Raw genomic sequence first — 27,596 nt, 5'->3', positions numbered from 1 at the left:
CTGTCGTTTAAAGTGGACGGTAACGGCTGACTGTCACAGATAGCTCATCACGTACCTTTTCTTTTCTTTCTTTTTTTTTTTAACCAATAAAGGTAGATAAATCAAATATTTGTTATAACGTCGAGCACCTGTCCCCACTGTTGTCAGGATTATTGATCGAGTTGAATTAGCTTATCTGCTAACGCTAGTACCAACCGGACATAACTTTTTTTTTTTTTTTTTTTTTTACTAACTTGGGACTATTATTTGTTGGCTGAATTGTATATTAGCTCTCTGTGCTTTTGTTTGATTTAGAGCATTACAACCCCGGTTAAGTATGTGATAATCTGTTTTGTAATTGAGGCTGTAGTTTTATTATTTGTAATTTTCTCCTCAGTAGATATGTACTATCAAAGCAAACCGTGTGGGTCGTTTGGCAGCTTTTATTTCTTTAAAACAAACAAAAAAAAGTCTTGTCTTTTTGCATTTATTTTTGTTTTTTGTTTTAATCCACATGTTTGCCTAGAAGATGCTTCCCAGGTTCTCTCACCTGAGGGAGTGAAACACGTTTCTTCACATGTTAAAAGTGTAATTTCTGCTGACAGCGTCCGTATTGTAATTCTGCACATTTATATTGTCGAGGTTATTATGTCGGCTCGTGCCTCCTCGCATTTAAGAGCAACTATATTTGCGTGTCTTCATAACTTTTGTTTATTGCTTTATAAGGGGAGCGGGGCTGGGACCTTTGAGACGGGATTTAAAAATGACTTGTTGGAGCTGTTCTGGTGTTTATGGTGGATGGACCTTGTCCTTCTGAAGTGGCCGTCCATCTTTACAAACCAGCACTGAGGGAAAGACAGGCTGTGAATTTATCCCCCAACAGTATGATTTGGGGGGTTTTGGGTTTGACTTTTCTCGCTTCAAATAGGCCTGGCATTGTATTTTAATTTCAGAAAGCATATTATGGGTTGAGAAAGGGGTTTAAGTTGTTGGTGTTAAGCTGTAATCAACAACACCACAGCATTTAAAAAAATTTTTTTTTTTTTTTTTACATCATATCCTATATTTATGTATCATCACTTCATAATTCACCAAAAACTACTTTGACACATAAAGGGGACAAAGGCTATGTTAGGTAACTTGATGAGTTGTGCAGCATTGTTGAAAATGGTGAAAAGGTTTAGACTTTGTACATTACCAACATCTTCTGTTTCAGCTGGTAAATGTTGAAGTCATCGGTTAGTTGTATGTTGTTTTTTTTTACAAGGTTGGGGTTGAGCATCTGGAAAAGCAAACAGGACACTCATCGCTAAGTCTCCAAGGATAATGGAAATCACTGGCACTTCCTTTTCTCAGGACTAAACCGAGAATCATGGTTTGCCAGTGTTACGTCACCACTCTCCCATCAAAACTGTCACTGTCAAAAGCAGTCTTTATTCAAAACAAAGCGTGGAAGTACCTTCCTTGGATCAAGAGTATTTCCTGTTTCATTTGAAATCCCAGGGAGTGTTTCGCTTTTGTGTCTTTGTTGTCATTTTGGTGCAGAATGTTAGCTTCACCAGTCATGTGTAGGTTTTGAATTCATGGTTTCTGTGCATACGGAAACGCTCCTTCCAGACCAGAGTATGAGCATTTGGCATTATCGCTCCAACTATTTGTCAGTGGCTCGGTCAACAGAAATTAATTGTCAACTATTGATAACTGATTAATCATTTTGTCATTTTTAAAATGGAAAAAAAAATGCTAAAATGATCTAATTCTACTTGAATGAGAATATTTTGCTGTTCTTTTAGTTCCCCATTATAATAAACTGAACATCTTGTGGTTGTGGACTGTAGGTTGGGACAAAACAAAACATTTTAGGCTCCACCTTGAGCTTTGGGAAACACTGGGTGACGTTTGTGATGTTTTAGAGAATAAACAGATGGTTGATCAATTGAGAAAATAATTGACTACAATGAAAATAACAGTGACTCGCTGCTATATTTTGCATTATAGACAAAAGAAAACTGGTCATGCAGTCATTAATTTCAGTCCTCAAGGACTCCACCCTTAAAATGAAGTGAACAGTGCAAGTTAATTCTTGCTTTCTTGAAACTGGTGGAGTGACGCCAAATTATTGGACTAATACTGAAGTGGAATGTGACTGAGTCATTACATGTAGATGTGTTGTCGAGTATGCTGCCAGTTATGTCTTATTTTCTGTCATAACTAGTGTGAAGAAATTACTAAATCGTTTTCATACTGATGTTTTATTTGTTTTAAATTTTTTTGCAGACTTTGGTCTTTAAACTCATGCTGGTAGATGAAAACTGTTTGAGCTTCCATATTTAGTGCATGCTGAGGATAAAGACACTTTATAAAGACTTAACATTCGTTCCACACCAGTTTCAAATTGGCGCTCCTCCCAAATATGAAAACTGGGAGTCATAAAACACTCCAGGAAATTGTTTGTAGGAACTGAGACCTGATGTTTTTGGTCAAGTGTGTTGGACAATTAGTGTTTAACCATGAGCTTGTGTCTGCTACTGAGAACTATTACATTACTTTGACAGATCTGTTAGGGGGTAATACCACAGTTGTTGTGATTTCCGTTTCTTTCTTCTGTTTTATTTTAATCATGAAAAATGACAACACTCTTCCTTTGTGTTCTGCTGTTCCATGTACTGTGGGGGAGACCACGGTGTTAGGTTGGAGCAACAGCAATTATTTTCCGTTTTTGATATTTCTGTGCATCTATAAAAGTATTTCATTTGTGCGCACATTCTCATATTTAGATCTTTACACACTATAATCCCCGCTAAATTGTTGGATGTCATGCTGGCAGCAGAGCATACAGGAGGCCACGATGACTATTTCACAGGCCTTCTCACTCGCCTGCTCCTTCTTCCTGCCTTTTCTCCTCCCCCTTTCTCCGACCCATGTCCCACTGTCTCTCGCTCTGACCCACTTCCCTGTGGAGGTTTTCAGTGCCCATTAGGGACGCCATCAAAGCATCCGTTTCAGGCAGCTTGAGATGTGTGAAGGTCTGTCTCGGTGTAAGAAAGAGCCTCTGATTGCAAGGCAATCAGCTGCTTCTACCTTTTACAACCTGCACGTTGGCATTGATGTTACTGCTGTGGCACTCGATATCAGCAGGTAGACTGTGTATAGAATTATATACAATAACTGTTTATTTTCCGATTAATAGATGCATATGTTGGTAGCAAAATCTTTACTTAACTACAGCACTGCATTTTTTTGCTTGCCCTAATTGAAAGTAGTATCTAATATAAAATACATGGGCCTCCTAAGGCCTGTTGTTGCTGCTATAGGTCTATGTTACCCACATGTCTTACCCAAATCGTCTAGTTTCACTGAGCTATCAAAATTTATATTTGTACATATTATTATATTTTGCCCATAATCAAGTCCCGGTTAATTGTTTGCCAAAAACTTCATCCATCTGCACATCTGATTTTCAAGAAAATCTGTTATAGAAAACAGAAAAGATTACTGAAATGAGTAATAGTCTGTTAACAGGTGCTGCATGTTGACAAACGAGGTGCAAATTAACCAAGCGCCTTTATTCCTTCTCCAAACCTGCTGCACTGAAGGAGTCCCTCTGCTCATTTAGGCCGTGCAGGGAGGCTTGTCTGCTAGTTAAGAGTCCTGTGTGACCTGTTAATGCACTGCGAGTGATGTCTGCTGTCGATGGACACGGATGCATTTCCATCCACCGTTCTTTAAACACTTTATCAAGAGTGGACAGATTTAGTTGCATGCTGAAGTTGGAAAATATTTGATCAAAATACATGTAATGCCAATGCTTAACAGCCATTTTTTTTTTAATGTAAATAAAAGGTAAAACGACAAAGGAACTCGTCTGCTTTAATAGCTCACGGTCCCCTGAGTGCTAACTTAAACTAATGCTTCAAAACATACTGGTAGTTGAAGACCTGTACAGCAAAGTGAAGTTGATATAATTAATATATGTAGCATGGTCGGTACACGGTCTAATAAAACATGCCAGTTCTGAGTATTTCATGGATAAAGCCATGGTCTCCAGTCACATGCTAAAGATTAAGCACAGCTCAGCAACAAGCTGAGAAAAAGCCTCGAACAACCAAACTATCTGCAGCGAAGTCTTCACCTCAGTTTTCCTCATTCTTGTCATTTCCCTTCTCTCAACCTCCCCGTTGTCTACAGTCTTCATTGTGTTTCTGCATTAAGTTTGACGCCATGACAAAGCTGAGTCGATCCCAGCTCGTGCTCGGCAGTAAAATATGTTCTGCAATCTTCACTTCCTGCTTTGAGCCGGTTGTGTTTCCTGTCCTTTGACCAAGCAGAAGCTGGCTGACCTCATATGTGTCACCTCGCTGAAAAAGAAAAAAAGTTGAGGCATGTTTTCAGATACTCATAGCAGGCTGAAGTGAAGAGCAAGTTGCAAGTGAAGTTGGTGTCTTATAATATTGTTGACACTGAAAAAAAAAAAAAATCAGTATCGTATCTCTGCCAAATTGAACATTTATTTTACATCAGCTCCAGTGTTTCAGGTTGTTCCTAGTACAGAATGTTTGCTGACTAATATAAATGTTGTTAATGCGATCTAGTCTTTACAAAACAAATTATGGTTACTGGAAATTCCCTGGTGTCAACTTTTTTTTTAAATTTTGACTTGGTGGTGATTGATGTTAATGTTTAATGAGTTTGTTTTCAGCCTTTCATGTCATTGTGGAAGCAACAACGACATTAACACGCTACGTCATGGATTCAAACTGTCTCTGGACACCTGTTAAGAAACAAGTGTGTTGAGCCTAAGTTTGGGGGGATGTTTGGGCAAAGATTTATGCTGATTTCCTCCTGTGTTTTTATGTGTGCTGCACCATGTACATATTCAATAATTTGAAAACGCTCAATGTTCGGCCAACCTGTGGGAGCAAGGCAGAGGAAGCAGTTTAAAATAAGACCCGAAGTGATCTCCTCCAGCATCTGTTTATAGTAAACAAGGTTAAATAATAAACTCTTTATCTCAAGGCCCAGTGAGATCTGAATTCTGGCGTCAACAACTGGGATTTTAAGCTGTTTGGTGATAGTTTTTGGACGAAACAAAAGCTTTAGTGCTGCTGCTTACACTATTCATCTTCCTCACTGCCTGCAGGAACAAAGAATGAAATGCAAACACCCTGTATCCAGCAGCTAAGTTTGTGATGTCACAAATTCACGTTCATGTCATATGTTTGCCTTGTGCCTATGATTAGCCAGGGTGTGTCTCACTCAAAAAAAAGAATTGGCCAATCAGAAAAGAAGATCCTTGGTATAATTTTGTCTTAAAATCACCAAAAATAGCCTCTAGTTGGTAGAGCTTCAGAAAAAAGAGATGTGAAACGATGCTCTTGTACTTGAAACCACACAAATACTTATGTAAATCAAGACTGCAAGTATTTAAAATACATGACCTTTGATAGAATATGTCTTGTTTTCCAGCTCCCACTGGTGAGGCCTCTTCGTCCTCCGGCGCATCTACCTGCCTGACTCGAACTTGCCCCCCCCCCCCCCCTCCCACCGGACTCGCTCAGCTTCACCGCCCCCCTCCCCCGCCCAGGCCTAAAAGTCAACCAACCACCCTCTTCCCCTCGGCTCGTTCTTCGATCTCCCACTTTTCCAAACTGCGATATGGCAGGGCGAGGCGGACCAGCACGGACCAACGGCACCGCAGCAAGCAACAAGATCTGTCAGTTTAAGCTGGTGCTGCTGGGAGAATCAGCAGTGGGGAAGTCCAGCCTGGTGCTGCGCTTTGTCAAAGGCCAGTTCCACGAGTACCAGGAGAGCACCATCGGAGGTGAGGTTTGCCCGTCAATTCCTAAAATTGGGTCTCCTCTCTTTCCTACTTGAATAGCATAATGGCTACACTGAAATTGGCCCGAGTCGAGCTTTGATATTAAAAGACCTCAATTATTGAAATTTTTCAAACTAATGTTGCTTGAAATTAATTATAAATTCTCAAACTGTACATCGAAAGTCACTCATCCTATTTTTTGACGGTACTATCCTCGTCATAAATCCCTTCTGGCGTTGGAAAGCTCCCCTATTTTCCACTTATCTTGTACTTAATCTAAAAACGCTTCACCGCGAGCGCTGAAGCAGAAGGAAAACATGTCCTCACCAGTACAGAGGAAATGCTTACTTGCAGGTCTTAATAGTTTCTGTTGTCAAAGACTGGTTGGAGAAGGAGCGGTAGAACCAGTTCTTCGCTGCAGATCTCCTGACTCGAATGAGCCGCCGAGCTCCACTCATGGCAGACGTGCTTATTGATTTTGTGGAATTAAATTACGTTTGTCAATATTTTTAAGCTGAAAATGAATGATAATGACTTTAGGCTGTACTTTGTAAAGAGGATTTCTTAGACTGCAGAGGAGGATGGCTAACATCGGGTCTGTCTGGAGCCGTTGACTTTTCAGACGGGGCTAGTTTTTTTTTGTAATTTTGTTTGTAATTTTTTTTCTGAGCACATCTTTGCCGATAGCATCCAACGGCCTCTTGAGTGTAAATCACAGGTTTTATTGATGTATATGAATATGTGCTCCCTTTGTCAAGAATACAAAGGATTTATTGTCATATGCAGAAATAAACAAGTTGTAAACTCAACCATGCTAAGTTTGACAGATTTATAAACACACAAATGTTATGTAGTCATTAAATGACTAAATAATGGAATAATAGCCTGAAAAATGTTAAATAATTTATCAAAATATTATCATCCAAAACAAAATGCTTGTGGTTCCATTTGTTTAATCTATGCTGGTGCTTTTCAGTTGCTGGATCTGTGTTGAATTTATTTACTGTTGATAAAACAGCTCTTGCTTTTATTGTGTTTACTTGTGGTATCGCCCCATCATTAGACATTACAGCAAACAAACTGTATGCATGACTGACATTTGACCCCATGCGTGTACTCACATTCTTAAGTAAAAAGCATCAAGGCTCCCCTGTTGGTTCTTTTTTCACTTGACGTACATTTGTGGACTGCAGCCTTTATTTTTGTTTCAGTTCTCTAATTAAGTAAATTCTGAAATGAACCGTTTTGTATCATCACTGCTGTGCTGACAAAAAAAAGATTTACTACTCCTTTCTGTCCATTTCCTTTTGCTTTATGTTAAACCAACGTTTTCCCCCCCAAGTTTCCTGTATGAGGTTGACTACGAGTAATGTGGCCCGAGGATGGAGGGGCAGGATGCTCAGTGCTTACACTCGCTCAACACTTTCAAACGAGTCAGCATTTTTTTATTTTCTATTGAAAGTGTGGTCAGCTGCACAGCCGGTCAAAGATTACAAAGCCTTAAAGTATGTGCCATGTAAGTGAGTGCTCAGCTTCCTCGGTCATGTGACAGTTGGCTGATTAAGCGAAGTGAAGGCGGTTGTTCCTCCATTCATAAACTCCAACATTTAGTTAATGTACACGTGATAGCCTGTTTTCTTTCCATGGGATTTTTTTTTTTTAACCTGACATGTTTTCTCTTTAGTAATGTTTTTATAATTCCAATAAGTTCTGAAGTGGTAAAGTTGTTTTCAGCAGTACAAACTATATCATTTCTGGATTTTGTCCTTTTTTTAATGTGATCATATCTCCCCACTGCAGTGGCTTCGTAATATTTATACTTGTCTCATCACAGACTTAATTGTTGTATTTTGAACTTTAATACGCAAGTTCCCCCCTTAATAAGTCAAAGACTTCCTGAGTCTCATATGATATTCTTTATTTTCAGCTGCCTTCCTCACACAGACGGTATGTTTGGATGATACAACGGTCAAGTTTGAGATCTGGGACACTGCAGGACAAGAACGGTATCACAGCTTGGCACCTATGTACTACAGAGGAGCCCAGGCTGCCATCGTGGTCTACGACATCACCAACACAGTAAGTTACATGGACTGTGACTGGGCATCAGCTGTGGCCGTTACAAGTTCTGTCATTTGTTTGCTGACCCTTATCTTCCTGCCCTGGTTGATGATTGCTTAATCCAAAAGGCAGCAACAAACCTTTGCTCTTCTATTTTTTTTTTTTTTTTTTTAACAGTCAAATGTAACTTTGAAACTTGCATCACTGATTTAAAAAGCATGCCGTCATATGAATTTGCACATTGCACTTATTTTTTTTTAATTTTTTTTTAAAGGACACATTCACACGTGCAAAGAACTGGGTGAAGGAGCTTCAGCGACAAGCCAGCCCGAATATTGTCATTGCACTGGCAGGAAACAAAGCAGACCTTGCCAACAAGAGAGCCATAGATTTCCAGGTAAAGAGGCGCTTTTACAGTCTCTTCATGAAACTTAAAGTTCTTAAACAAAATACTTGAATACATAAGTATATGCTGTCAAACTGCCCATGCATATACCTTGTATTTGTTTGTTCAGGAAGCACAAGTGTATGCAGATGACAACAGTTTGCTCTTCATGGAAACCTCAGCCAAGACTGCAATGAATGTCAATGAGATTTTTATGGCTATAGGTGAGTGTTCCTCAGAAACAACACAGGCTCATTATTCACTCTGTGGTTTATCTATCAGTTTTAAACCAAAAGAAATTCTTCAAACTGTCATGCGTCCGGCAATACTGCTTGAATTTTTTTTAATTTTTTTTAATTGATTATCCAAATTGTGGATTTTAATTGTTAATTTGTTTTGTTGATCAACTTGTAAATTAATCAGATGAATATCTTGGCTCTATTTGTCATTTAGTGACAAACATTTAATGGTTTCAGAGTCTTAAAATGTTGCTAATCTCCTTTGTTTGCATTACAGCAAATAGAATATTGTTAAAAAAAAAAATGTTCCTCAGTATTTTATGTTCAAACAAAATGATCCATTAATAGGATCATCATCAGATTGATCACTAATAAAGATGGTCATTTGTTGACGCCTCCATTGTCAAGAAGCCATGGGGCAGAAATTAATTCATTGTATTCTAACCCCAAACCAGCTAAGAAGCTTCCGAAGAACGAGCCTCAGGGTGGAGCGGGCCCTGGTGGACGAACCAGAGGCGGCGTGGACCTGCAGGAAGCTGCACCACAGGGCAGAAGTGGCCAGTGCTGTGGGGGCGGGAACTAACGAACGTGAAGCTGATCCAACCAATCCACAGCTACGATCAACCAGACCAGATATTAGCCAGCTGTCAAACAATGTCCCATTGGTCAGACCAAACCACGGTCGGTCCGACTACCCTATGAGCAACGCAGCACCAATTAACTGTTTGGCAAATGAGTCCACTGGCCAGTAAACTGCCAGATCCCACTGATGGTTCCGACTGTTCAACCAACCAACCAACAGACCAAGAAATCAACCAGAATCATGTTTTAACCCCTGGACTTGCCAATCCATGACCACTCTATTGATGATGGACACTTGACGTCACCTTTAGGGGGAAAAAACCAAACAAATGTCCCATTCATGGAGGAAGAGAAAAAAAAAAAAAAAAAAAAAAAAGATCAGTCATTACCAATGGCGCTTAAAAGGGCCATCTTGCTCACTTTTGTTTCTGTATTTGTGTAGAGGAAAAAAAAGATTAATGCAACAGGAAGGGAATATAAACAGGCTCAGTGGCCCTTTCCTTTCTCTTCTAACCCTCGCTTTACCCATGCGCCGTAAATTTCCGAAGTATTTCCATCGTGGTCTTATGACACTGTTCAAACTCAAATCTAGGTGCATGCAGCATCCTTCACTTTTCTGTTTTGTTCCTGGTCTGTTTCCTGGAAAAGATGGAGAGAAGGTTTCTACCAGGAGGACAGGAATGAACCGATATTTTCTTTTTGATAGAGCTGTGTAGATTGAATTATTACATTATTGTTTCAGCTTCTTTTGACACAGGCTGGGCAGTATGATTTTAAAGCCTAGACTTTAAGGTTTTACAATCATCCCTCTATGTTATCGAACCGTATACAGTAAATAGTACTTTATTAACATTGTCACCCATATGTAATTTTAGCATTAATGTACTGTTCTTGAATCATAAGTGTAAATTTGCAAATACATAAAGGAAGATTTGTTTTCTCGACCAAAATCACAACTGTGTATTGAAAACATATTGCTGTATTTGTATCAGACTTTTCAAGTTTATAATCAAATCAGTAGTTAATGTCAAAACAATATCTTCCCAATCTCCACATGATGTTTTGTCAACCTTAATTATGTTGTGATCTTTCTTCTTCTTTTTTTTTTTTTTTTTTTTTGTCTTAATTTTTTTTTTCTTTGGAGATCTATGGTATTAAATGCACTGGTTCTGTCTCATCATCTTTGTGAATTGAGATGTTATCCTCAGCTTCCTTTCCTCTTTTTTTTCTTTTGGTTTTTCTTTTCTGTTTTTGCTCTTCATATCAGGGAGGGATTGCTTTCAGCAGTGTTGTCATCCTGTCAATGGCATCAACAACTAGCACAACAGAACCTGCACAGCCGTCACTGTTGTTAGGTGGGGGATAATAGGGAGGGCGGGGGTCATGGGGAGAGAAGGAAGAAAGAAAATGTAATTTTACGAATAAACAAGGGGAAGGTATCTTTTCTTGTACGCCTGGTTTATCATTTCACCTTATCGAAATATCAACTATCACCCCAGCATGCTCATTTTTGACAACTTCCACCAGTAGCATATTATGAGTCAGTCTTGTGTCCACTATCTGACATTTTAAAACATATGGTCTATGTAGCCTGTCAGAAGTTGGTGTTGCCTTTACCATTGATCAGTTTCTCATATCCCTCTCTTGTTGTTGCTTTCCTGTCTCAGAGGATCTACCTGACTTAGATTTAATTCAGACTGGCTAAAACACCCGCTGACTTCATTTCACTGGGAGACTACGTAGTAATTCCCCAGCTACTCTTACATGCATTTCTTACTAATTCTACCGTGACAATTTAAAGAACATACCCGACACTGTAACCTGTAATCTTTAACAGATTACTGAAGTAGGCAGGTGTTAAATTACAGGTGAACACAGTCATGGTCTTGACATCCATTGTGCCTTTTCTCCTTTAAATAAACTGGAGACAAATCATGGTTTTTCTGACTCGAAATAAAGAATTAGAATCTGACTTTAAACATAATGCAATGTTTCATATTGTTTGACAACAATATTAACTATTAATTTACCCTTTTTAGATAACAATCTGTATTAATATATAGTAGGTATTATCCCCAGCAAATAATGTGGAGTGTCTGAGGCCTTTTTTGTCAAAAATCTGATAGCTCTCTGACGGCTTTAACTTGTCACTGATTTAATTTTATAACTACGCAGTCACAGGAAGTGTCTTAAATTGACCAATTGTAGTTTCTCAGTATGACCACTAGAGGGAAGCGGACTTTTACAGCCAAACGTACACGCAGGTAAATAAACAGCAACCCGTGAAAGATTCGTCTTCCTTCGTTCAAGTCGAGTGCTGAAGAGCAGGGACGCTGCCAACAAGGTAAATGCGGAAGATTAGTAAATACTTTCAGTCGAAACTTTCAAACTACAAGTTTTTTTTTTTTTAAATGGAAAATGATATGGCTATTATAAACGTTGTCATGGAGACCAACCACCCTTCCTGTAAATGGGAACTGGAGGACACGAAACACAACCCTCCACTAACCGATATAATCAACCCGAACTGAAGATAATGTTCTATACCTTCACTATATTAAAAGATATAAATAATTGTGCTCAAAACAGTCTTTTTTTTAAAAAAACAAAACATTTTTTTTATTGTGGTTCCGTAATTTTGGCATGTTGAAAACAGAAATGGATAATTAGACACCGGTGTTGGATATCGTGTTGAAAAGTCTGCTTCAAGTTTGAAAAAAAAAAAAATCACGAGTATAATTTCTGCCTGTTTTTAAACACGTGTTGTTTTTAAATGGTTTAAATCGGAAAACGCCAAACATCACCGCGGTGCTCTCAAATCCAACTTTTTGTCGACAGCACTTGAAGGCACCATCACGAGCCGAACGGAAGGAGCGGAGCGAGAGTCTGAAAGCAGCGTGGACATGTCGGACCCGGCGGCGCAGGCCTCGCAACCCCGGCTTCTCCAACAAGCCCAGTCCGCTGGGTCAGCGGGGTCCAGCACCGCCGCGACAGGCTCGGGGAGCAGCGACCCGGCCAGACCGGGGCTGAGCCAGCAGCAACGCGCGAGCCAGAAGAAAGCCCAAGTCCGAGCTTTCCCACGGGCGAAAAAGCTCGAGAAACTTGGCGTATTCTCCGCATGCAAGGTAGCTAGCACGGCTAGCCGAAGTTCACAACAAAGCGCTCTTCGGGTTGTATTCGCGTCGGTGCGCGTATTCAAAAAAAACGTAAACAAGTCGCACAGTAACTTGAGGTGATTGTTAACTTTTGTTGCTAGCTAGCTTGTTGTTTTTTTGTTGTTTTTTTTGCGGATACTTGTTATTCACATTCAATCTGTGAAGATTGCATTTATTAGCTAGCTTAACTGATTAGTCATTCATTGGCGTTACGAAACGGCAATTCAGGTGCAGGTTTATGTCATTTATATGTGATTTATTTTATTTATTTATTATTTTTTTTTGCTTTATTATCAGGCTAGTGACACGTGCAAGTGCAATGGATGGAAAAACCCAAATCCACCATCGGCCACACGTATGGATCTGCAGCAGCAAGCGGCCAGCCTGAGCGAGCCCTGCCGCAGCTGTGGACATGCTCTGGGTACGAACTAACCAACTTCCACGCATACCCCGGTTCACCCCCCTTCCTCCCCCACTAATAGCAGATAAACCCACATCATAGTTAGGGCCTCTATTTTACCCCCAATGTGCGTAGTTTGACCATATTAACATCGATGCCTTGTTCACAGCTGATCATGTGTCCCATCTGGAGAATGTCTCGGAGGATGAGATTAACAGGCTGCTGGGGATGGTGGTTGACGTGGAGAACCTGTTTATGTCTGTGCACAAAGAGGAGGACACTGACACTAAGCAGGTCTACTTCTACCTGTTCAAGGTAGGCGAAAGCGGGAACGATAGCCCGGTTCGACGGCGGCTGTTGAAATATAAACACATTTTCCTCTCATCTTTTCTGAAGTTGCTGAGGAAATGCATCCTGCAGATGAGCCAGCCAGTCGTCGAAGGGTCCCTCGGAAGTCCTCCTTTTGAAAAGCCCAACATTGAACAGGTGAGCTTCTTACAGTGTCCCGGTTTTGCACAATTTGTAGGAAGCAATATGAGAAGAACAACCTCTAAATTCTGTACTAATCTTGTCTCTCTCTTTTTTTTTTTTTTATTCCAAAGGGTGTTTTAAATTTTGTTCAGTATAAATTCAGTCACCTTGCACCAAAGGAAAGACAGACCATGTTTGAGCTGTCGAAGATGTTCCTTTTGTGCCTAAATTATTGGAAGCTTGAGACACCGACACAGTACCGCCAGAGAACCCAGAAAGACGATGGGACAGCTTACAAAGTGGACTACACCAGGTGTGTACACGTGTTGATAAAGAAAGCACGTACAATACATTTACATGTCAGATTTCTGTGTTGAACAGTGGTATCGGTCTGTGTAATCGTGTTCTTCCTTATGACCGCCAGGTGGTTGTGCTACTGCCACGTGCCACAGAGTAACGACAGTCTGCCGCGCTACGAGACCACTCAGGTGTTCGGCCGCAACTTGCTCAAGTCCATCTTCACCGTTACCCGACGCCAGCTCCTGGAGAAGTTCAGAGTGGAGAAGGATAAACTGCTGCCAGAGAAACGCACACTTATCCTCACACACTTCCCCAAGTAAGGGCGGACCCTCCTTAAATCACATCCTGCTTGTCTTGAGATTTAACGACTAAAAAAACAACTGAAAAGCTACAGAAAGTTTATCACTCTACTTTCATACATAATGTTATTGTGAATTTCCCATTTGTTTTACACGAGAACTCAAGATTTGTCTGCGTTAGTTACGTAACTGCGCGTGTGTCGTCAGGTTCTTGTCGATGCTGGAGGAGGAAATCTACGGTGAGAATTCACCCATATGGGAGGCCGACTTCACCATGCCTGCCTCCGACGGCACACAGCTGGGACATCAGACAGGTGAGGCAGATGGACGGTGAATTTGTTGAGATGAGACTAGACTGTAAAACACTTCCCCAGCTACATATTTCGGGATTCAGATTTTGGCTGGTCATAAACATTAAGTTCTTCTCTCAAATCATTCAGGTCACTTTACAATGAGACTGTAAACGTGCTGCTGCTCCCAAGCAGGAATTAACCGTGATTTTAAAAACCACAGATGTTGTAAAATGAAACTAAGTAACAACCAAGGAGACAATAATAAGTAGGAAATCATTTCATTTCAAAAATGACTAAGATTTGGGATAAAAAAAAAAAAAAATGTACAATGTGCAAAGAAATGGACTGAATTTGTTAGGGAACAGATTATGAACAGAAATATCAGAGGATATGAAAGAAATGACAATACCTTTGGCCATATACATGGTTTGTTCACTGTGAAAAAAAAAATCCGGTAGTGCAGCTCTAACAGCCTAATTGAAGTAGTCTGATATCATGTTAAGAACTATACAGAAGTATAGATTTGTATGTGTAGTTTATGTAATGTTAATATAATTATATCTGCGCCGGTATAGTATTGTGCCTATTAGACTGAAATATCTATTAAGAGTTTACAGCTGGTTTTGCTGTCGTCGCAGTTCCTGGTTTGTAATTCTGTGTACCTTTGTGATTGCAGTGATCAGTCCTGCGTCAGTGTCCGGCTCCCCCGCTCTGTCCAAGTGTCTGAGCAGCAGCTCCTCTCTGGGCAGCCTGGATAGTGGAGGTGTAGAGCCCATCACAGGTCAGCGAGCGCCGCTCTTCAGCTTTAATTCCCCCTCACCTTTTATACTCTCCTAATGTACACAGGAGCTTCACACGTTTCAAGTGACCGCAAAAACTGGAAAAGTAGTTCTTAATTTGACGGCGATGTTTTGTGCAATCAGCGTCAGCCGAATCCTTCCAATGCTCCGAACTGAGAAGCGTCTCTCTCTGTTTAGGAGAGAAGCGAAAACTCCCGGAGGCGCTGACACTGGAGGATGCCAAGCGGATCCGTGTGATGGGAGACATTCCTATGGAGCTGGTCAATGAAGTCATGATGACGATCACCGACCCGGCTGCCATGCTCGGACCGGAGGTCGGTCGATTAAGCACCGTGCAGAAACGCACCATTTTGCATCTAGTTGCAGTTTAACTGGTCGGTTTCATGTCTGAATCAGCTGCCTGACCACTTTTCTGTGGATGTCATGTGGGCAATGTTACGAAATCAGACCTAGTAACATTTCCAAATCGCTTTTACCTTGGAATAAGTCTGAATGAGTGCAGCCACATTGACTGACAGGCGTACGCAAGGTTATGATGTATTGATGCGAGACGTTTCTACGTATAGTTTGCCTCCCAGTCACGACAGCCTAGGGAGTGACGTTTTAAAAGTTTTGACCTACTTCCAGACATCATATGGAAGTGGTAGGTTTGGCTACCAAGAGTTTATTGATGTGACATTTTTGGATCGTAACACCAGTGAATATATTTTACAGGAAAAATGGAAATTGGTTTGATGCTTAGATCAGAGAGCTGCTGATCTTAACAGGACCAGAAGAGTTTCATTCATAATACGGTCTAGCCTGGTGTGTTAGATGCCAAATATCGGGTGTGTGCCGTGAATGGACTTGGCGTGACTGAATAAATCCACCAGGAATGTGACATGGAAATCCCCCCCCATGTCTTTAACAGCTCGACAAAGCCAGCGACGTTACACATTCCATGTGTGAAAAGGGCTTTAATCTCAGGCGATGTCTTGTTTTGTTCCAAATTGAAACTGTGGCGCTGAAAGTTTGTTTAAATTGCCAGACTAATCTGCTGACACCAAATGCTGCCCGTGATGAGACTGCCAGGCTGGAGGAGAGGCGGGGCATCATTGAGTTCCACGTCATTGGGAACTCACTTTCCCAGAAGTCCAACAAGAAGATCCTGATGTGGCTGGTCGGCCTGCAGAATGTCTTTTCCCATCAGTTACCTCGCATGCCCAAAGAGTACATCACACGGCTGGTGTTCGACCCGTAAGTAGACGTCATCGTACCAACGCGCCGCGTCATCCGATGCCTTTCCTGACGTCGCTTTTATTTTGGCAGGAAGCACAAAACCCTCGCCCTCATCAAAGATGGCCGCGTCATTGGAGGCATCTGTTTTAGGATGTTTCCCACTCAGGGGTTCACGGAGATCGTTTTCTGTGCCGTCACATCCAACGAGCAAGTTAAGGTATGTAATACCCGTTTACACTCAAACGAATCAACACAACCACAGTGCACCACCCTGATCCTTTATTACAGTTATGGCTCCAACTTCTCCATCGATACTTCATTTTTAAAGTAATTTCCGTTATCAAAAGCTGCAGGGGGAAAAAATGATTTCCCTCTTTACTTGGGTCTTCTTTTATCTTTTTTTTTTTTTTTTTTTAACTTCTTGAAACGTCGACTGATCTTTACAAAAGAAAGCAACAACCACAAAGAACTATTTTCCTCACTAGCCTCTTTCCATCCACCTTGCGGCCACGCTACCGTTCCAACATAAAACGCATTGCAATGTGGAAAGATCAGAATAGTAAAGAGATTTCTGTTGTAAAAATCACGTCTTTCACATTGTCTTCCGTCTGGTCTCTTTCATGTAAGGGCTACGGTACGCACCTGATGAACCACCTGAAGGAGTACCACATCAAACACAACATCCTCTATTTCCTCACTTACGCCGACGAGTACGCCATCGGCTACTTCAAGAAGCAGGTACCGCAGGCGTGACCTGCACATTAACCGCGCCGCTGTCCCCGCCGTCTCCCTCGCCCTTTCAGTAATTTGTTCTTTGCTCGCAGGGCTTTTCCAAAGACATCAAAGTGCCGAAGAGTCGATATCTGGGATACATCAAAGACTACGAGGGAGCGACCCTCATGGAGTGCGAGTTGAATCCGAGAATCCCTTACACGGAGCTGTCTCATATCATTAAAAGACAGAAGGAGGTACGCGAGGCTCTGAGATGTTCTTATTATAGCAAAGACCTGTTTTCTTTTACGCGTCTGTGTGGTCTTGGTGTTACATAAATGTGGAAATGTCCTAACAGATTATTAAGAAGCTGATTGAGAGGAAACAGAGCCAGATCAGGAAGGTTTACCCGGGTCTCACCTGCTTCAAAGAGGGAGTACGACAGATCCCAGTGGAGAGCATCCCAGGCATAAGTGAGTGTTTGATTTTATCTACGGAAACAAAAATTCACTCACTTATCTTACTTATTTATCATATTACTTATGAGTCTTTTATTCTTTCCAGGAGAGACGGGCTGGAAACCCAGTAACAAGGACAAAGGGTAAACTCTCTACATACGTTTTATATGCTCCTTTGTTGAGACACTTGTGAGTTGCTTTGTCTGCAACTGTGACTCTTTGCCGTGAGCAGGTTACGGTTTCAAAGTCAACCGTTTGCTCACTCCAATCCTGCACACTGTGCACAGAAATAACTCAGAAGTACAATCATACTTTTTTTTTATCTGCATAGTTGAGTTGAGCAGAAGCAATGAGTTAAAATCCAAATACATGGAACAGGTCTAAGACTTGATAATAAGAGACATCCTTGTTTTAATGCTTGGACACCAAAACATGGCTGACTGCAGAGTGTTGTCAAAGGCCCCGCAAGCATATAAATAGTATATTATAAGTAATTCAGCAGTATTCCACATTTTAGCGTCTGATTACCATGAAAAACGGGTTATTTAGTATAAATTTTAAGTTTTCAATTTATATCTCATTTGACGTGTTTTGCAGGAAAGAGGTGAAGGACCCTGATGTGCTATACAACATGCTGAAGAACCTTCTGGCTCAGATAAAGGTGAGGCTCACCTGTTGACACCGCACGGGAACGCAAACATACACCACAACAGCAACAAGAACTCAGACTTTGTTCCGTCTTTTCAACAGACTCATCCTGATGCCTGGCCCTTCATGGAGCCAGTGAAGAAATCTGAAGCTCCAGATTACTACGAGATCATTCGCTTTCCCATCGGTGAGCGTTGATGATACATCAACTCCTCCTTGCTGAATACTTTTAGTTCAAAATCATATAATACAAGCTCTTAAGTAAATGATTTATTTACACGGATTTGTTGTTCTTTTCTCCTTTGTGTCTCCACAGACCTGAAGACCATGACAGAGAGACTCAAGAACAGATACTACGTGACCAAGAAGCTTTTTATCGCCGACCTGCAGCGGATCATCACCAACTGTCGCGAGTACAACCCTCCGGACAGCGAGTACTGCAAGTCTGCCAACACCTTGGAGAAGTTCTTCTACTTCAAATTAAAAGACGGAGGTCTGATTGAAAAATGAACTCGGCCACAGAAACGTTTACAGAGTGAGACGAGGAGCAACTTTCACGGCTGCCAAACACCTAGATACAGCAGATCACGAGGAAAATATCACTGTTGTCATATCTGAGTTAATAAAATGGTATGTACAAGATCAATTTTAGAGGCGAATTGTTGGGACTTGAACAAGTAGACCGGAGGGTTGTTTGGAAATATCAGAGCCAGTTGAGGATTACAAGCCTCAAAATGGCATCGGTTTAACGTTATCTTCTGTCTTTTTCTCTTTTCCAGTTCTGAATAATCTGCACATATACATTTCATTGAGTGTACCAAAGTTACAGGTCCAAGTTCTAACATTGCTACTCCTCCCAGCATTATTTATAGTATGATTGACCTGGTTTTGTCGCATTTAATGACTATTGTTCATTCCAATTTTCTGTCCGGCTTAAAGCTCGTCACAGGAGCCAATCTGTATGTCATGTGGAGTTCTTTCACAGGAAGCTGGACCTCGGGACCTAAAGCCACGTTGCCTTCCGTTACTGACAGACACTTGAACATCCCAGCAAATTTCATGGGTTTGAAGATAAATGTTCTGAGCGGTGGATTTGCTGAGCAGTGCTGAAACTATTTAATCAGTCAGTTGGGTGAGAAAACGAATCAGATACAATTGTTTTTGTTTATGACGTGCAGATACTGAACATTTTGCAGGTTTTTTTTCTCCTTTTAAAGTGAGGATTTTTTTCTTTGGATATTTCTTTTGAATGTTGGTTAGGAAAAAAAAAGGCAATTATCATTTGAGATGAGGTATGATTTTTCACCTATTTTACTCCGGATAAATGACTTGATTACGAAAACAACGTCGCACACAAACCAATACTAAGAAGAATCGTTGGTTGCAGCGCTACTCTTGAGCAGTTTGAGGCCCTGTACGACTGCACGGTGATGGACTGGGCAACAAATGTTTTCCAGCACTTGAATGCTAAACAAAATAATTTACCCACCTGAAAGAAAACAATGTTGTTTTCATGTTGGCAACATAATAGATACTTATTTATACACACGATATGATATGTACTGTTTATGCACCATTCCACTGGCAGGGTTTTGTTCTAAACCAATTACTATGAGGTCACACTTAGAATAGCTTTTACCGTGCTTGCAGGTGTTAACTGTAGGTGTTTGCACTGATCTGTTCTGTAGTTCTGTCACTTCCATACACATGCTAAGTAGTCGAGTGTTTTGTGTACAGCCACTTTGTTGTGGTGGTTCCATGTTTATTGGGTAGTTTATGTTGCTAAGATACAAACATGGTGGGGAAAAGATAACCTGCAGTCTGATTCTGGCTTTTTGGAAAGATGACGACTTTGGTTTATTTATCACACAGTACACGAGCTGTAATGGGTGTTAATGCATGGCAGACAGTTTACAAGATGCATTAAAAAAAAACAGCCACTGTGGTTGCAGTTTTGTTCTTTCAGTTTCGCAAACATTGTAGTTAAATGTTTCATTTGTTTTTTTTGTTCGGTGGTCGGTATCAAACGAAGTGCTTCCTGAGATGCATCCACTTCTTTCTTGGAAGTAACTGTCAATTGCTGGTTGAGCCTGTCAATATTTCATTGACATTGTATGTTCGTGTGCGTGTGCGTGTGTGTGAGAATGTGTGTTAAATTTGTACTTGAATCATGACAAGCTTTGAATTGTTGAAGTGATGTCAGTGTTGCATTATTCAGGGTTGTCAGTTAACGTAGTTCACCCTCAATCTACCTATGCTGCATTTCAGATTTTCTCAAAAGGTCAGTCTGAGTGAACCTTCCAGCTGTTTGAGGACGGCTGCTGTCGAGTTATGGTATAAATGCCATTTACTGTAACTGTAATACTGTTCATGACAATAAAGTTTTTTTTTTTACAAACAACTCTCGAGAAGTGCAGGTGATTTCCAGCTGTCAGAAGTTTTGGAACATTATCAATGGAACTAAAATAAAAACAGAATAAAAGACTTTGCCTTCTTTAGCCAGAGTGCACAAAGCTTTCATTTTCATTTCTCTGCCAATGTTAAAAGGATTTAAAGCCCCACCTCAAACCACTTAAGCAAAGTTGAGTTCTGCTTTTTTCATTTGTAGGTGCATTATGATTATTATCTGTTAAATGAATAGCCTTCTTCTACAGGTGCTGTCATTCACGTTGTGTGCAGGTAATGAAAAAAATAAACACGGATTCAGCTTTCTTGGAAAACCAGGGATGGTTCACCCAAAGTGACATTGTTTTCTCTAGTGATACTTTTAATTGATCTCGATACTCTACTCTGAGGTGTAGGGGGAGTTAGGCCCAGAATGTATTCTAACCTTTATTAAAAGGAATATTTTGTTTATTTTTTTTTTTTATGTATGCAACCTTTTCAATGCATATTGATATCAGGGTTATTGATATTTATATTATTTCCTATTGGGTGGCTTTGTATCTGTTTGCAGCAGAAGCTTCAGATATAATTTTTCATTGCCTTTAAAAGAATGTTTAGTGTTTACCATTATAACTTCACTGCTTCCAGCTTTTAATGGTCTTGACTTGAGCTTTACTGTAAGTCCTGCAAAACAGTGACGAGTAACTACAACAGAAAAGTTGCTCGGTAACTGGACGGCACAAAACATCAAGTCACGTGAGTTCATGTTAAAACAAGAATCGGGAGTTAATGTCTTCACAGTAACACGCTGTAAGTTTTGCTTTACTGATGTAATGACTCAACAAATAACAACGAATAGGGCCCAGTCAGGGTACATGCAAACCTCAGGACGTTTTCAACACTTAACACGTCAGCTTTAAACCACTATTGGAGTGAATAGTGATATAGACCGGACATCTAAATATGCTTTTGGACTTGGCTTTATTTTTTTATTTTTTTAAAAGAGAGGAAAAAAAGGGGTTTGTAAAAGACTGTTCGCTTCAGTGTAGCTCTGGTCTTTCGTGTCACTGCGTAATGAAGAGTAGCTCCCCCCCCCCTCAGTAGGGCGACTTCTGACAGTTCAAAAGCTTTTAGTTTCGTTTTCCAGTTTTGACGTCACACAGCTGATCACAACACATTTAAACCCCCACCAGTAGGACTGTGTGGTGAGTGTGGACGAGGAGAAGCTGAAAACACCACACAGCCGTCGAGCACAGCTGACTGGTGAGTTATTAAGGCTGATTTTCCGTTTCTAACAGTTCATAAATGACACGAAGTGGCTTTATCTATTCAATATTTCACAGAACGATTGTTTGTTTTATTTCAGCAGCTTTACCCGGATGTAGCCAGGGAAAAGATCTTGGTCTTGATTATTAATACAGTTTTAATGTATAATCTGATGTTCATTTCTTTTATACCACAGAAAGTCTGGTCTACAAAGGAGGAGCGAGCAGGATGGCAGATTTTGGACTTCGTTCATACCAGGAAGAAGTGGTTGAAAAGGCTCTCCAGGGAGAAAACGTAATTATTTGGCTGCCCACTGGAGGTGGAAAGACCCGTGCTGCCGTGTATGTGGCCAAAAGACACCTGGAGACCAGAGAAAATGCTAAAGTGGTGGTCCTGGTGAACAAGGTACACAAAAAGATCAAAGCAGACAGATGAAACAAATTGTTACATTTTCTTATAACAATTAAAACAACAGTTATGAATAATGTATTACTCAGTGAGGGCTACGGGGACTAAATTCACAGTTTTTCATGCTTTCTGTTCTGTAGGTTCATCTTGTCGACCAGCACTTCACCAAAGAGTTTGATCCCCACCTGGGTCAGGACCACAATGTTGCTGCAGTCAGCGGAGAGAGTGAGGAGAAGGACTTCTTCGCATTAGTGATGAAGAAATCAGATGTGGTCATCTGCACAGCGCAGATCCTGTATAATGCTCTGATTAACACAGAGGAGGCAAAACACGTTGAGCTCTCAGGTCGGTTAAAGTGTGAGCTTTAACATCCCTGATCATGTTGTTGTGATGATGTTGTCCCTTAACGTGCTCATGGTCTCTTACAGATTTCAGCCTGCTGATCATCGATGAGTGTCACCACACCAACAAAGAGTCAGTCTACAACAAAATAATGAGATGCTATTTGGAGAAGAAGTTGAAAGGAGAGCGGTCACTGCCACAGATTCTGGGTCTCACGGCATCACCGGGGACCGGAGGCGCAAAGTCACTGGAGAACGCCGTGGAGCATGTACTGCAGGTGACGGTTTAATTTTGTTTGATGCAAATTTGTCACAACTTCCACAACTCTCTGTCTCTTTTTCATCATCATTGTTCTTCTCTCCCTCTCAGATCTGTGCCAACTTGGACTCAGCCATAGTTTCAACTAAAAACTACGCCCCAGAACTGGAGAAGAAGGTACCCAGACCCATCAAGACCTTTGACATCGTGGAGAAAAGACCCAACGTAAGCAGACGTTTTTCTGCTATTAATGCAATGAAACCATTGTTTGTAGATTTAAAGTTTAAGAAATGGTAACCTTCTGGTAGTCGTGACAATAACAGATACTGTCAGACAGTGACGCAGCATGTAGGATGTGGAGACATCTGCTGCAGAAATAGGTTCTAATATTCATCATTATGTTTTCATTTGTGTACAATCACCTGAAACTAAGAATTGTTGTGTTTTTATTATCTTTAAAAGGACCCTTACATTCTACGGAGCACGCCATATTTCCATGTTTAAGTAGCCTTGAAGGGAAAAAACAAATGCTGGCTCAAGAGAGGGCTTTTGGAATTTTATTTGCAAATGTCACAACAACCTTAGATTGTCTAAGAAAGGGAAACTGTAGAAGGGTGAGGCAAGGACTATTCAGTTGGTCGCAATCTTCAACCTCACCACTAGATGTCATAAGATCATAAACACCGCTCCTATAAATACACAAAAACTTCCCCTGTGCCCATCCAGGTAACTCAGAAGCCATATTTTGATTAAACACTCATGTTGGCAAGATAACATGCAATGACAGGAAGAACATGCTGGTTTTCACCATCTTAGTTTAGCATTTTAGCATGGTAACATTTGCTGAAATGATAAGGATGGTGACTGACAACCTTTCATGACAATCTATTCAGTATTTGAAGAGATATTTCAGCCTGATCTGAGCGAGAAAACCCGGCTGACCGACAAAACCCTCCTCAGAACCATGCGGCTGGCATGGCTAAGAATTCTAGACACAGTGAATACAAACACAATATGTTTTTCTTTTAGGATCCTTTTGGGGATCATTTGAAGTGGATGATGAAGCTGATCCATGACTTCATGGACCTTCCTCGAGACGTCAGACTGAGAGAGTGTGGCACACAAGAATATGAGGCGGATGTGGTGGAACTAGAGAAGCACGGTACGAACACGGCTTCTTTTTTAATCCTCTAATGTGATTCTGTTGTTTTGTGGGTGCTGATTTGTGATGACAAGGTGAACACGTGTTCCTTTGTGACTGGGTGAGAATTAAGGTCATCAAATGTTTAGAGAAGCTAACAATTTTGCATTATTTGTGTGTCTCTTGGAACCAGGAGTAATAGAGAAGAACAGACTGCTAGCACAATGTGCACTCCACCTCAGGCAGTATAATGACGCCCTGCTCGTCCATGACACCCTGCAAATGATGGATGCCTATCAGTCCCTGAAGGAGTTCTACATCACAAAGCTCAATGCAGCCTTCGATGGAACAGACTTCTTCCTGGTGGGGCTTTTCGAAGGTGCAGATCCTGAAAATGTCCCTCCTTGTCTTGATATGTTTAGCTATCTAACTTTAATTTATGTTGTGGCTCACAATGCAATTTTTCATGATCTAAGCGAACATAACCATCACTGACTTTGTTACACAGAGAATGAGGTGGAACTGAAGAAGCTTGCTATGGATTCTCGCTATGAGAACCCGAAGATGGCCAAACTCGAGAGCACTCTGCTGAAACAGTTCGGTCCAGGTGTGCCATCAAAGGGAATCCTCTTCTGTAAAACCCGCAGGAGCACCCACTGCCTGAGAGACTGGGTCCTCAAAAATAGGACTTTACAGGAAGCTGGCATCAAGGCAGACATCCTCACTGGGGCTGGCAATGGCATCACTTACATGACACAGGTTTGTTGACACTCAACCTTTGAGCTTTAAGTTTTTCCCCATTCAGTTTGATACTTATTTTAGTCCTTGCATGCTTTTTCCCCCCCAAACTTTTCTTGTAGCACGAGCAGGCAGACACTATCCGCAATTTCCGCCAGGGTACTCTCAACCTCCTGATCTCCACCAGTGTGGCTGAAGAAGGCCTTGACATTCCTGAATGCAATCTGGTGGTGCGCTACGGCCTGCTTACAAATGAGATTGCCCAGCAGCAGGCCAGTGGACGTGCCCGGGCAAGAGACAGCCAGTATTCAGTGGTCGCCCAGAAAGGAGGACGGGAAGTTCGCCGAGAGCTCATCAATGAATATCTGGAGGAGCTGACCGGGAAAGCCATCGATAGGGTCCAAAATATGAGTCCCCAACAGTTCCGCAGAAAGGTGAGGGTGCGGTACTCCACCCTTCCTTATCCACAGCTCTACAACTCAGTGTCTCTAACATCAGCTTTTGTTGTCTTTTGTCTCCAGATTACTGATCTTCAAAAACAGGCAATCATTGCCTGTCGAGTTGCGGAGAGTCAGAAAACAGAGAAGAAGAGTCGCTACGCTGCTTCCAGTATCCAACTCTTCTGTCGAAACTGTTTTGGGCTTGTGGCCTCCGGCAGTGACATCAGACTTGTTGACAATGCGCACTACGTCAACATCAACCCTGACTTCAAGTGAGTTGAACTCTTTGTGGTATAAGAGTTAATGCAAAAGTATGTTCAGGCCAAAGTAAAGCATGTTAACTGCTCTAATTATGGCTCGTCTTTGTTCTCAGGAATCAATACAAACTTGGTGGGCAGTTGAATCTACCAAAGAGTTTTGAGGACTGGGAGCCTGGGCGAAGAATCTGCTGTAATAACGTCAACTGCAACAAGGTACAGTTGGCCCTATAATAATGCTACAGTATATATATTAATAGAGCTGTTGTTGATGCTCAAGTGAGAGTCTGTGTGCTATTCTTCTGTTAATTCACAGGAATGGGGATATGAGATGAAGTACAAGAAGGTCGCCATACTGCCCAATCTAGCCATTAAATACTTTGCCCTGGAGACTCCCGACGGCAGGATGACTGCGAAGAAGTGGAAGGATGTTCCCTTCGCAGTCGAGGACTTCAGCTTTGAAGACTACTACAAAGACAGCTTCGCTGACTACCTCGACTGAGACACCAACAAGAAAGCTCTGCGTGGGATCATCTCTCCACTTCTCTTGTTTTTAAAATAAATCTCATCTTATGTAGAAAAAGTGAACCATTAATGTACCGTTTAAAGTGCCAAAATATGAACACATACTTTTTTAAAAAATTCACTCCACACATGTTAGGAATTATTTGTGCTGTCGGGCCAGTGAAGGAGAAGTGTGCTAAAACCCATTATGCATCGATCATGCTTGAAATTAGCGTGACAGCTTTGTTTATGCCCAAGGTCCCTCGCCCCTCTGCAGGTTTTTTGTACATATCTCCTCAGCTTCTTTTCAAGTGAAGCACAGGAGCAAACCATGAAATGAACTCTGCTGTAAAATGAGCCTTAACTGTCACGGAAATTTGACACGTCATCAAGACGAGATTATTCCGCAAACTCTCTTTCAGCTTTTTTAAAAAAATGCTTTTAATTCACAATGTTTGTTTTTATAGTAGATGCAGTGGTAGAAGCATTGATGTATATTTGATATTTTTTAGTTGATGAATAGGATTTGCAAACTCAGAAAATGACCTGAAATTTAAAGAAGCCTTCCTCCTCCGGTGATTAGATTTTTGTGTAATTATTCTGCCTTTATTAACCACTAGATGTCAGTGTTGGTTAGCTAATGTCCACACGAGAGCAGCTGCTGTATTTCTCCTCTGCTTTCTCTGTTGGTTCTCACTAAAGCCAATGGGCCCCAGCAGCTCTGACGTAACACAATCCGCAGATGTGCTGTAAAAATGAGGATAAGGAAGGATGAATGCCACCAAACTTTGCTAATGGACCCTTGAGCAAGTTCCCAACTCCTTCAGGGAAGTGTCTCATTAGCCACTACAGCAAGATGATGAGCAGGACTGGGCAGCCTCCTGATGTGTGTATGTAACATCTGTAAAATAAAATACTGTTGTCAGTTGACAGGAAAGAATACACAGTATTCAGTGGAACGTTTTCTATTTCTTTATGTATGTTTAGGTACAACAATTTTATTAAAAAAAAAGAAGGATCTTTCTCTTTTAAGGTATGTTGCTTGTGAAATGTTTGTGTTGCTGCAGATGACTGTGCTGCGTCTGCATCACTGGATCAGTGTAGGGTTATGTATTTCAGCTAAATAAATAAACTAAATAAACATTGAGGAAATTATTTATTATACTTGCAAATGATGATATCAGGCATTGGCTTCAAAGATACATTTTATTGCATAATTACTGTTTGTCTGCACCCTCACGACTTAATTTTGGCCTTCCCAAAAGACAGATTTAGAATCAGTTTCATTTAGCTGCTGTGTTTACATACGTGAATCAAGCTTAATTCACAGTTTCAGCTATAATGAGCATTTCCAAAACAAACCCAGATTATGAAACTAAAGCAACTGCTGAGGAAACCACTCAGTTCAGGCTGACAGCTGCATTGGGCACATTCCTTTTTGACCCAAAAAACATCTTTGTGTGTTTCTCCAGGCAAGACATGATTAGGTCACCCTCACGGTGTCACATGTGCCGTAATCCTTTCAAATCTGGCTGAGAGCTGGAGTCAGTGGTGCCTCCATGGACATAATCACACTAAAAACAGGGTCTGTTCCAGTGTCACTCCTGACTCAGATTCAGGCAGGCGGAGAGGAGCCGTTCAGTCACTGTATGATTTACTCTAATCATGCTCAGGCTCTATAATCAGCACTGATTACTTCCTTTTACTTCCCAGCTCAACACCACATGCATCTTAATTGCAATTAGGTGTCTTCTGAAATTAAAGCAGCTTGGAGTGGTTGAACAATGGACGATGATATAGTGTGTCTCTATACCTATGTGTGTGTGTGTGTAGGTGGGTTTGTGTGAATGGAGGTGACGCAACTCACACAATAGAGATTTGTTGTTGGTATCTAGGCTACATTTACAGCTGGCACATCTGTATGCAAAAGCGTTGGGGATCCCCTTTCATTTGGGGTATGATTAAATAACATTAGAGATATAAAAAGTCATAGGCCTTAACTATTTTGATTTTGGTATTTTGATTAGGCTCAGGCATTCT

The 27,596-nt window shown here is 41.1% G+C and overlaps 3 protein-coding genes across 3 annotated transcripts in view; all 3 read left to right on the top strand.

Annotated features, from left to right (window-relative positions):
* Nucleotides 1–10,503, top strand: part of rab5c (RAB5C, member RAS oncogene family) — an 11,280-nt gene extending 777 nt beyond the window's left edge. The window contains exons 2-6 of the mRNA XM_069148656.1: nt 5,446–5,800; nt 7,725–7,876; nt 8,133–8,255; nt 8,374–8,467; nt 8,938–10,503. Of these exons, the coding sequence (XP_069004757.1) occupies nt 5,635–5,800; nt 7,725–7,876; nt 8,133–8,255; nt 8,374–8,467; nt 8,938–9,065 (663 nt within the window). The 5' untranslated portion in view covers nt 5,446–5,634 and the 3' untranslated portion in view covers nt 9,066–10,503. The remainder of the gene's footprint in view (nt 1–5,445; nt 5,801–7,724; nt 7,877–8,132; nt 8,256–8,373; nt 8,468–8,937) is intronic.
* A 782-nt stretch (nt 10,504–11,285) lies between these two features.
* Nucleotides 11,286–20,209, top strand: kat2a (K(lysine) acetyltransferase 2A). The gene is made up of 19 exons (XM_069148654.1): nt 11,286–11,408; nt 11,903–12,189; nt 12,517–12,640; nt 12,789–12,934; nt 13,016–13,105; nt 13,222–13,403; nt 13,515–13,706; nt 13,897–14,003; nt 14,659–14,763; nt 14,960–15,096; nt 15,810–16,018; nt 16,091–16,217; nt 16,628–16,738; nt 16,825–16,968; nt 17,070–17,184; nt 17,276–17,312; nt 17,767–17,830; nt 17,920–18,004; nt 18,134–20,209. Exons 2-19 carry the CDS (start codon nt 11,968–11,970, stop codon nt 18,325–18,327), a joined length of 2,391 nt encoding a protein of 796 aa, XP_069004755.1. The 5' UTR covers nt 11,286–11,408; nt 11,903–11,967; the 3' UTR covers nt 18,328–20,209.
* A 1,164-nt stretch (nt 20,210–21,373) lies between these two features.
* Nucleotides 21,374–26,505, top strand: dhx58 (DEXH (Asp-Glu-X-His) box polypeptide 58). The gene is made up of 12 exons (XM_069148655.1): nt 21,374–21,465; nt 21,665–21,873; nt 22,017–22,221; nt 22,305–22,495; nt 22,588–22,701; nt 23,506–23,638; nt 23,811–23,996; nt 24,126–24,376; nt 24,478–24,789; nt 24,877–25,067; nt 25,169–25,268; nt 25,369–26,505. The coding sequence occupies exons 2-12, from the start codon at nt 21,697–21,699 to the stop codon at nt 25,552–25,554; spliced, it is 2,046 nt and encodes a 681-aa protein (XP_069004756.1). The 5' UTR covers nt 21,374–21,465; nt 21,665–21,696; the 3' UTR covers nt 25,555–26,505.
* The last annotated feature ends 1,091 nt before the right edge of the window (nt 26,506–27,596 follow it).

The sequence above is a fragment of the Embiotoca jacksoni genome, unplaced genomic scaffold (genome assembly GCF_022577435.1).
Source record: "Embiotoca jacksoni isolate LCO1_2020_lvr unplaced genomic scaffold, fEmbJac1.0.p SCAF_15, whole genome shotgun sequence".
NCBI classification, from domain to species: Eukaryota; Metazoa; Chordata; class Actinopteri; family Embiotocidae; genus Embiotoca; species Embiotoca jacksoni.
The sequence above is the reverse complement of the archived record's forward strand: the minus strand, read 5'-3'. Positions and strand labels throughout refer to the sequence as shown.